Here is an 11,527-nt window from a genome sequence, read left to right on the forward strand (position 1 = left end):
CAAAACTAATTATTTAGCATTTTAACATTTTTTATTTAACTATGTTTATATTTCATATTATGAATTAAATAATACTTTATTACTCTAATTTTTGATTTTCCAACTAAACTAATTTATTTTTTTACTAATTATTATTATTTATATTATTCAACCGATACAATGTTACCAATCAAACTAAATACTCAACCGCTCTCTTTAACCGCACCATCTTTAACTGCTGTCTTTTTAACTGACTTCTCTACAAACCGTTCATAATTCTCTGACCGCCTCGTTTAAATGTAGTTACCAATCAAGCCTCAATGTTTGAGTTAAACCAGAATCAGTGTTGGATTTTAATATTTCAAAATTAAGTCAACCATGACTTGAAATGATCATTTTACTGGCCAAACAAACTTTCTCAATATTTTCTTTTTCTTTTTAGTTAAAGACTTTTTAAACGTTTTCTTTTTCTTTGTTAACTTAGGGGAGTCAAAGAAACTTATGTGATTTCAACATTATTATTTTTCTCTACTGTAGAGTTACCTGCTTGTTATCGGCTTATGTATTCGTTAAAAAGGTTATTTACGGTTTATTTTTTTCTTTCAGGAAATGAAATTACAAGCGGAGGTGGATAGGCCAGGAGGGAGCATGATTGACAACTACGTTACACAATTGAGTTTTTCGTTGTGCCGTAAAGCAGCTGGACTCGTTAGCCTTCAAGCCCGTCTTGCTCGGTTCCAACACCGTCTGAAAGAACAAGAGATACTTTAGCCGGAAGAGAGTTCCGCGCTAGAGAAAGCAGTAAAACTTAGTTTGGGCTCCAGTCAGGTGATCTTTTCATTCTAAGACACACAAATCTTCCTTCCTCTCGTGTTTTGTGAATTGGGGAATGTGATTTCTTTTGAGAAGGGGGGGTTTTAATTTGTTAATTTCATTTTGAGGATTTTTGTTTTCTGTGTTCTTAACTTCTTATCAACATAGTGTTCAGTGAATATTCATAATTAGTCATGTGGGGAACACTCTATAATTTAAAGCAGCTGTTTGTTGTACGTAACACATTCATTTGTGTATATATGTGTATTATACTATTATTGGGAAAATTGAGCAGCTCATTTTCATAGTTCATGGAATTGGCAATGATACTTGATGTAGTTAAAGACCAACTCTTAACGAGACCGTAGAGAAACTAAAAAATGGACCAGTTCCGAACCTTCCAACTATTCATATATTTAGTTAGACTAATCAAACATAATTTAAACACTAGAGATCCGAACGCTTCCATCTACAGTTTCAAACAAACAAAAAAATATATCATACAGAAGAAGCAAAGAGCTTTGGCCTAGCTCAGTGTTTACCTCTGCTTTTGAAGCTGAGTACTTCACTGCCTAATAGGAGTGGAATTTAAAGTTTATTCAAATCAACAATGGCAAGTAAAAATAGCATTCCTAAAAGCTGAAAATACATTAGCCCAAGCAACTTCAGTCGGCTCGCAGTCTCAGGATCTCTTTAGCCGTTCTTAGTCGGAAGTATGGCATGTGTTCCTGCACCAATGTAATACAAACGTTCTTATATCAATTCCTAGAACATGCTAAGGATATAAACTGCTTGCGCGATATACTAATCCCATACTGATTCAGACTCCAGTTAACAACACTCAACAACAGTTTCTTGAGGCATTTACGGGTTTGGATTCTAATAGCTTACCTGGCTGAAACATAGCCCCAGGCCTCTACTGAAAAAGTCGATGTATTTAAGCATAAACATTCCACAGTCATACCTGAGAATATAAAAATTGCAACAGAGAAAAAAGATAAGAGTCAGCAGAGAGCTAAAGAGCATAAGCAGATAGGATTTCAAATGACCATGCCATCTTTATTTGGCTGTAAGTTTCACTTTTCAAGATTTAATTTACAGAGCAAACTTGAATAACAAATAGGCTTAATACTTACCCATTCTTTTGTTGGGGAAGGTCTTCAACAAATTCCATGTCCCACGAATTAACATCAATGTTTTTTCCACTTTTTTCCTTCGCTTCGTCGTCCATGTATTTTGCCTGAAAACACAAAAGCAGATCTGGCATCAGCTACTACGACGACTAGTATGGATGGTTATAACAATTTCACAGTAGTTTCCTACTCAGAAAAAGCAATAACAGCGTCTAGAATATCCAAAATTTCTATATACAGATTTTAAAATCAAGAACTGATGATGGAGATATCTTTTAATGCCTCTAACATTTCAGTCATTAATAGACAATATAATAAATAGAATAAGAGTTGGATTTGAAATATACCAGAGCATTCAAAATCATAGGATCGACTCCATTTAGTGAATCAAGATACAAGAGCTTGCTATCCCTGTTGTTAATTACTGCCAAGGTCCAATGTACACCCCTGTGGACGGGAACAAATATCTGCAGAGGGCAAAGACTAATTTAAACACAAATAATCAAAAGAAACTTTTAACATTTAGGTTCTTCAAAAAGTACCATGTCACAGTCAATAAGAGCATATCCCAACTTTCTCTGCGTAGTCCATCTCCTGACAGCTTTATAATTATAACCAGAATCGCTTACCAGCTGAAAAAAACATTTAGAGAAAGACAAACATAAGTCCCAGGAAATTCATCAACATATAAAAGGCCACAGCTTGTCTTGGTTACTAACTATCATTCATGGGATACAGAAGCCAGAGACAACTGAGTACCATGGAGGAGAAACGAGCCAAAATCTATTAATGTTTCTATATATAAGATCTTTTTAAACATAGTGCTTATCATTTTTTATGGAAGCAAAAAGCAGCTACACAAACAAACTGACATGAGTCAAAAAAGATAACACTTTTCTAAAAAATCATCTGAGCAGTGAGCACAAAAAAGAAAATAAACCTTTTTGTAGAAAAAGGTGTTGAAGAAATGACATTTCAGATACTTTTTGGGCTCTCTGGTTTCTCTTTCTTTGAGCAGTTCAAGGTAGACATTGATAACCTACAAAACAGAACAGGAACACAGCATAAGAAAATATGTAATAATAAGAGCTCATAACTCTGTGCACGACATTATGACGAACAAATAGTACCTCATCGTTGAGCCATGACGAAGGTGTAAGGCATTGTAGAATTTCTCCACTAATATCAATGTTTGAGTTCTCATGAGTAGCCAAGACCTTCCTTCTGAAAAAGGGACACATATTGATATTGGTTACACAAAAAAAGAATCATTTAACATGCTATTTATGCCTCTTAAGAAACCATACCTATTTCTCCCAGAAAAGGCACGGTAGACTTCAGCCTCTTCCTCCTCTGTGAGAGGTATAAAAGGTTCACGAGGCACCTTCATGAGACCAATCACACAACAAACAAACAACAGCAAAAACATGAGTCATCTTCTTAATAAGGTGTTCCAACGACATACACACAACTAAGGATCTCAAAGCAAAGATTGCAATCTACTCTCATAAGTAAAAGAAATTTGACTGTGTGGGCAAAAACAATAATTACAGCTAAATGACCAATACAACTAACAAGCATTGTACTATTTTCAGTCTACGCTACATTTTAGAGAACCAATCCAAATAAAGTAGTGGCATTTGATTATATCATCCAATTCGAGAAAGATTAGTAAAAATCGTATCACCTCAACACGTTTTTCCACAGGCTTAGGGCGAGACTGACGCAGCTGTGACAACTTCTTCTCATTCAACAAAATCTCAAAACCCAAAGCTTCCAACTTCGAATTCCTCCTCTCCGCACTTTGCATAAGCTTTTTATAAGCTTCAAGACTCGAAGCATCATTCGCATCTCTATCTAACGACAACGAATCCAGCATGGAACTAGTATCATCAACTCTCAAGCTGTTCCCTTTCTTAACATCCGTAGTAACACCACCATGAGAAGAAGAAGAATCTTTCTTCTTCTTCTTCTTCTTCTTCTTCTTCTTCTTCTTCACCTCTACAAACTTCTCCTCCTCATCCTCATCATCATCATCACAATCAACAACTTCAATTTCTTCAACACTGGAATCTTCAGAAACAGCTTCCTTTTCACCATCATCACTCAACAAATCAACAAACTCTTTATCTCTCTTAACAGATCTCAAAGCCTCCAAAGCTGTCCTCTTTGCATCATCATACTTACGAAGAAAGAAATTACCATCCTTTTCGCAATAACCATTAGATTTAGCTTTCCCGTATCTAAGAACACCTCTGCTGGGAGCATGAATCTCTCGTCTAAGAGGAGCTTTAGCATCAGGGTACCTTGAAATCCTCGAAACTGTTGGGTTTTTTGAAGACGAAGAAGCTTGGTGGGTCTTACCTGAATCTTCATCAGACATACCGAATGAGAATCTTCGTTTCTTGGAGGCTTGGAAATACGGAGAATTTCGTAAAAGGTTGGTTGATTGTGGACTGAAATTGAAATTGAAGGTTTCTTCGCTTCGCTTACGATTGATCGCTACGGCACCCATTAGTGGAAGAGTTTGGGTGAATCACTAAACCCTAGAGATTGGGAGATCAACGAAATGAGAACCATAAGAGAAAGAGAGAGAGAGAGAGAGAGAGAGAGAGAGAGAGAGAGAGAGATATCGAAACCTAAAACATGAAATTAGGGTTCTGTTCTGTAGACGAAGAAAAAAAAAAGCTCAGAGATGAATGGTTTGATTTGTTTCTTTATTATTAAATTTGGGTTTCTCCAAAAAAAAGAAATGTAGGAAAAATATTTTTCAACGATTCTTAAATGTAAAACTGCCGTTAATAAATAAATAAAATATATGTTAGTAGTACTGTAGTATGAGTGGGGGTATACACGACTAAATTTTTAAAAAGTTTGAATTTCAAATCAAAATAATTCTACAAAATGGTTCTCAAAAATATTTATCATTGTCTTAAACTGTGGTGATATCATATAATATTTTTAAAAAATTGATTTTCATAGTATGTTAAAACGCTTTTAGTGTAAATTTATTTAATTAACAAAAAAACTGCCCTAATTTTTTATTTTTCTAATTTTTATATTATATTTATAACAAATCATTTATTTAGTAGATTTAGAATTAAATTGATAAACGATAACGCCGCATTTTAAAAGTTTATATTATATTTGCAATTTGGAAGTTTTATTTAATCATTAACTTTGTGTACCTGGAGTTTATCGATAAATCAGATACATCTTTAAAGAAACAAAATTGGTATTAGGTTAAGAGGTTTATTATACTGTTGTCATTAAATTTAGTGTATCTCAAACTAAATTGATAAAATGGCTGTTTTTTTCCAGTTGATATTATACTTGCGATTTACATACTTATTATGCTTCAAGCCTTCAATAATCAAAGTAGTGTATTTTAAGTTAAATTCACATTTTTATATTATACTAGAATTTAGACCCGTACATGCGCGGATTTTTTTTAATCAATATAAATTGTTAAGCTCAAATATAATTATTCAAATTTTTGAATATAAATATATATAAACACTAAACTTACTTTACTAAGTGATATTTTGTTGAAGATAATATTTATTTGTTATATCTATTTGTGTGGGATTTTATTTATTTTTTTTATCAACAAGAATCATTGAATATAAATATAATTATTTAAAGATTAAAAGATAAATCTATATAAACACTATACTTATTTTACTAATCTATATATAACATATACTGTCTAGTGTCGAAATAATGTTTTTTTGGCAAATCAACAATATATTACGTGATAACAAAAAATGACTTAAGAACTTCAATGGAAAAGTAAACAATATTGTCGACAATCTTCTGAAATTTTATCCTTAGAAGAGTTCATTCCATAATCATATCCCATGAAAACAACTTTTTAAAAGTTCTAACGTCGAATGTCGATTGCTGACCTAATAATAGAGACCATTTAAACATATTGATATCTTATATTAAATGAAAATATAGAAAGTTTCATGAACAATTTTAGTGCTATGTCGCTACAATGAGGTTGTCCAAGTGTCTGCCATAATAGATTTTTCGACCAAGTCAAGAATGTCTAAATGGGAAACGTTTAAACCCGACAATGAATATTCGTTCACTAATCCATGTTATATATTTTTTTAAAACCTCATATGTTATTTGCAAATATTAATTTTGTGATGCAACCTCAACTTCGTCTTCTCAAAAAAATATAGTGTACTTTAAATATGTTATTTTTGCCCTTATTTTGGGTTAAAACAATTTGATAAAATTGATGAAGTCTCGAGCTTATTTTATATTTTTATCATGTTATAAAATTGTTGTTCCATCTAATAATAGAGAATTTGTTAGAAATGTCCTTTTTGAGATACCTTTTTCAAAAATATCATTTTTTTAACATTTTTATTTTTGCCCTCTTTTACACAATTACAATATGTTAAATTAGTGTCTAAAATTTTTTTTTTATGTTTGAGTTTTCTATTTTACATTTAATGCATAATTTTTAGGGGGTAAGGTTTAGTATTTGGGGTTTAAAGTTAAGAATTTAGTCATTTTATATATTAAAAAGGGGTATTTTTAAAAATAGACACTATTAAAGGATATTTTTGAAAAGTGAAATAGAAAAAATTGTATTTTTGGAAATCCCCTAATAGTATACTTTATGAGATATACTACACAAATCACATATCACTTTTTGTAACGGCTTACATATCATTTTTTTCTATATATTCTGACCCTGAATTTTGTTTTTTAGATGAAATATTTTTTCCAAATTATTTTTCATAGTTTACCCAAAAAAAAGTGACCATTACAATATCTTCGTTTTAGATTAAAACTTTTAAGTTAAGTTAAATAATTAATTTTTTTTTGTCATCATTGAATCGACAATGCCAATTCCTACTACGCGGGTTAATGCGACTTAGTAGAGTCGAACTCTGGTGGATTCGGTCGCAGAAGTGGTGCTGTAACCACTTGTCTAAAGACATATCCTTAATTTTTCATTTTTTATAAGTGAAATTTAATAAAAACTCTTTGTAGTATATGTTTCTTAGAAACTAATGTTCTACTTCAATTTTATTTTTTTGTTTAGATTTTTTAAAATACAGTTACATAAATTATTTTTTATTCCACCATACATTAAAATCTTACTTCCATTCTAAAACACATTAACCCATTATAAATTTTGGAATATGTCATTTTTTGGTTATAGTTTGAATAATAACATTATAACTAAAACAAATTCATAATATTATTTTAAATATTTTAAATTTTTCATTTATTTTACTAATTCATTTTTATATAGTTATTATTTTTATTATTTACTAAAAAAATTTATATTATTGTTTATACTATTTTAAAATTTAATTAACTTTAGTTAATTCATTTTTATATATTTTTAGTAGTATTAGTTATAAATAATAAATAAGCAATTAATGAATATTTAAAATAGTATTTTTTATGTAAACAAAATATTGATTAGGCGGATGATGATGTGGAGGAAGGAGAAAAAAGAAAAATCAACTTTATATATATCGATTTGCAGTCTATATATATATATATATTTTTTAATTATGTTTGTTGTCTAGACTAGGGAAAGTTACTACGCTTTATCTTGATTAATTATTATCTATATTGAGCTAGTTTATGTAAAATAAATGTAAATTTTAGCGAAGGTTGTAGACTCTCAAGTTGTAGGCTCTCAAATCTTAGATGACAATGGAACAGAGGAAGCATAAAAATTAAGAAATAACAAAGATTTAATCATTTAATATAATTCAACTAATAGAAAAAATACTGCAAATTTTAAAGAGTCAAAAAATATTAAATTAATAAAAAATGCATTTAAATTTGAGAAAATTTTATTGATTGGAACAAATAAGCGTAAAAAATCTTATATATTGAAATAGAGGGAGTATAGTAAACATTCAAAGCCTATGTGTTCTGAAAATGATTCATTTCCTCTACGTACTCGAGAAATAAGTTCGCGAAAGGCTGATGATGGGCTGTTTCCTTTCGATAACATGATTGCTAACAAAGTTGTATCGAGTTTTTTTTACAACATTATGTAAAATCTGCTATATTATTTTACCTATACATTTTAAATATTTATAATGAATTTGTAATTGACTCATTTGCGGTAATCCGCTTTGGCACTTTGGAACACTACTATACATCATTTTGCAAGTGGAGATGATTACTTCAGGGCACAGCACCATCCAAACTTTCTTGTCTCGTGATTATTTAATCCTCACATCAGTATCCCCATGAAAAAAATCTTAGTGAAATAGAATAAAACATCTAAATGAAATTAAATACATTATAATGTCTAGATCTAATTATAAACTCCTTATACTATTAAAATGGAAGCATTTTTAATAATAAGTAGACATAAAGTTTAAGATTATTACAATGAAATGCCATTGAAAAAATGAATAGGGATATATATAATTCTTGAAGCCAAACAGTTTGATATTAATTGTACTAGCCACATAAAAATCGGAAGCAATTAAAACCTACCATAAAATCTAAATAAATCAAAGCAATTAAAACCTACCATAAAATCTAAATAAATCAACCCGTATAATTAGAGTAGAATTAAAACAACCAATTAAAACCTACCCACATAATTAGCACGTCAAACATTCAATCTTTAAGTCCACCGATTAGTAAAATTCAATCTTACAACATCTTCTAAAATAATAAAGATGCGTTTAATTTACAAGGGAAGTTAACATAATCTTAGCAACTTAATGTAGGAATATCTCGGAAATTAAAACCAAAATCTCGGAAAGTTAACATAATCTTAGAATGTGATCTTAGTTTAATTACTTCCTTAATTATGAAATATTTTAAATTATACTAACTAATATACCTTACAACCATACTATTTGTAGTCTCATTTCAAAATGCTATAAATGATAGCGAAAGAAAAAATATTTGCAAGAAACAATTAAATAATTTACTACTCCCGATATTAACAGCTTACCTTCATCAAATATTTGATTGGATTTTTGGATAGTTTCAAATACTCCCAAAATTTTAGGAAAATTTGAATTTACTGATTCACTAAAAATACGGATTAAAAGATATTTAATCAAGATATGCTGTTAATTCAGCTTTTATTTTGCGTGTGAAATTAACGTAATATGCAATTAAGTATATTTTTATTGAGATTTTGATCCTACTAACCCATTACCTTCGAGCTATATATATCTTGTTAAAGTTACACACACAACATAAATCGTTTCATATAAAAAAAAATTTCATCGGCCTCCAAAAAAATCGTGTGCAATGGTTTTAAAAAAGAAAACGGCAGATGATGTTGAATATGTAATCAAGCTCCATCATTAATCTCCTATATTTTATATGGGATGAGTCTTATTTTTATTTTATTGTAGGTTCACAATTTCGTTATTTTTGTATATATTAAGTAAGAAATTTTGTGTTTGCAGATAGTGGAAGACATACATAAAAAGTGACCTCTGCTATAATAACTAAACCTAAATAGTGTAAGTATGCATCTAGGTTTTGTACATGAGTTCATTTGACCATTTATACACACATAATATAGTCATCGTATATCCTATATATCTACAAGCATTACCATTGTCTATAAACATTTAAACAATTTTCCATTTACTAAATTTTTTAAAAATAGATTTACCATCGATTAAATTTGGCTTTTCATATAATTTATAACTCGAAGTAAATGTGAAACGCTTTTGTAGCTTTGTTACTGACAGAGAATAGTTCCATTAAAATACATCTTATGTTGTTTCCTCTCATATGCTTTAATGTAATGATTTCTTTCAGATCTTTATCTAAAGTGAATCATACGGTGGCAAGAGTTAGAATTATTTATTTGTCAATAAAAAGGTACTTCTCCAACCCAATTAAAAAAAAAACTGTGTTAGGTAAAAACAAATCATTGTTTAGATAGTATGGTTTTGTTTGTTTCAAATGTTTTTTTTTTTGAACAAAATTTGTTTCAAATGTTTATGTTTTGTTATTTACTTGAAATCATTTCTAATATAGTTATGCTTGAATAAGCAGGTATATTGGATTGAAACCACTTGAACAAAACCGAGAATATTGTCTTAAGAGAAAATTTTCATGACACGTAAACTACGTCACACATTTTAAAATAGAATATCAATGGTGTTTATGAATCAGAGAATGATGTTTTTCTATTTCAACTTTAAAGATTACCATAACAAAAGGGATAAAGCGAAACATATGATTCAAAGGCTTTGAAGAACTCAAGAGACACTTTTAATTTTAGATTTGTTCATTTAAAAATTTGGAGCTATGTTGTCTGAAATTAGAATTTTCCACCGAAAATATCAATAGTGTTTATGAATCGGAGAATGTTAATGGGGTGAAGATGATGAAGAGAGAAGGTTACTTAGCTTGGGCTTAATTCTCTGACTCATTGTTTTATTGTTTATGGTGTTTAGTCTTTAGATATAGAAGAGATTAGTATGCAATTGTATAGTAGATTTGTGAGTCACAATTGCATACAATTGCATACTACTATACAATTGCCTACTAAAAATGTTTAATTCTTAAATGTGTAAACATTGTTTTGTTTTGTTTGAATGACATATTTAAATAACGCACAAATTAAATGAAAATAAAACAGATAATGTGAATTTCAATTTCTAATTAGTTTAATAAAATGTATTATTCAAACAAAACAAAACAATGTTTACACATTTAAGAATTAAACATTTTTTTTTTAATTTTATGTATCATAAAAACATTTTCATAGACATTTCTATTTTTGAATATATATAAAAAAATAACAAACTATTCCTGATAAAATAGAAGATGGGACGGTGTAATATTTCAAAATCTCTATATTATCTATTTTAAATATCATGACAAATTATAGCGGGTATAAGATACAAACGTGTAATTCAAAAAATAAAAAACATTCTAATGTAAAAAAAAATTTGGGTAACAAGTTAAAATATAAACTTTTTTTGGTAGCTAGATTCAGTTCTCAAAATCTCACTAATTTGAGTAAGTGTCAACTTCGGAATGGGTATGTGCCTACTTTACGATGATTATTATGAAATTTTTTGAGTAGATTTGAATATTTTATAGAGTTTGAGAATATCAGAAATGAAAATACGAGTACTCCGTCATAATCTTTTACCCATTCCCTTAATATATATCCTAAATATTAGAAAAATGATTTATTGAAATGTATGTTACCCGTGTTTACAAATTCAAGCAAGGCTAATGCATACATTACTCATGTGGTTTCCTGGAGTGAGTTTTCTACGGGCCTACAAATATTAAATTCGTTACCGGAAAAATCTTTCGAGATGGGTTTCACAAGCTTGACACTTTAGGTCATCTGATCAAAAAAATTTAATCTTTTAGCAGATTTTCTGGTTTGATAGTTTACGGATTTAATAATAATTAATCTAATCAATCACTAATTTGGTTTTTATTTGATCCGGATCCACCATCACATCAATCCAAATTTCTTGGTGAAACCACTATTATTTCAACCTAACATTCACAAAATGAATGTAAAGAACCGATTTTAGTTTCAGTTATAAATGTTATACCTTCTAATTATATGTTACCTATCAAAAAGCTACTCTCAACTA

General features: G+C 29.5%; 2 protein-coding genes across 2 annotated transcripts; one reads left to right on the forward strand and one right to left on the reverse strand.

The window, feature by feature from the left end:
* LOC109127625 (kinesin-like protein KIN-13A) lies at positions 589-772 on the forward strand. The gene is given in 2 exon segments (XM_019232630.1): positions 589-747; positions 749-772. Coding segments are annotated over 2 exon segments (183 nt in total).
* LOC104723555 (ubiquitin-like-specific protease ESD4) lies at positions 1,241-4,640 on the reverse strand. The gene is made up of 9 exons (XM_010441936.2): positions 3,613-4,640; positions 3,233-3,309; positions 3,056-3,149; positions 2,866-2,964; positions 2,468-2,557; positions 2,273-2,392; positions 1,929-2,032; positions 1,684-1,756; positions 1,241-1,520 (listed from the first exon to the last, which is right to left on the reverse strand). Exons 1-9 carry the CDS (start codon positions 4,438-4,440, stop codon positions 1,458-1,460), a joined length of 1,548 nt encoding a protein of 515 aa, XP_010440238.1. The 5' UTR covers positions 4,441-4,640; the 3' UTR covers positions 1,241-1,457.

This window comes from Camelina sativa, chromosome 11 (genome assembly GCF_000633955.1).
Source record: "Camelina sativa cultivar DH55 chromosome 11, Cs, whole genome shotgun sequence".
Classification (NCBI taxonomy): domain Eukaryota; kingdom Viridiplantae; phylum Streptophyta; class Magnoliopsida; order Brassicales; family Brassicaceae; genus Camelina; species Camelina sativa.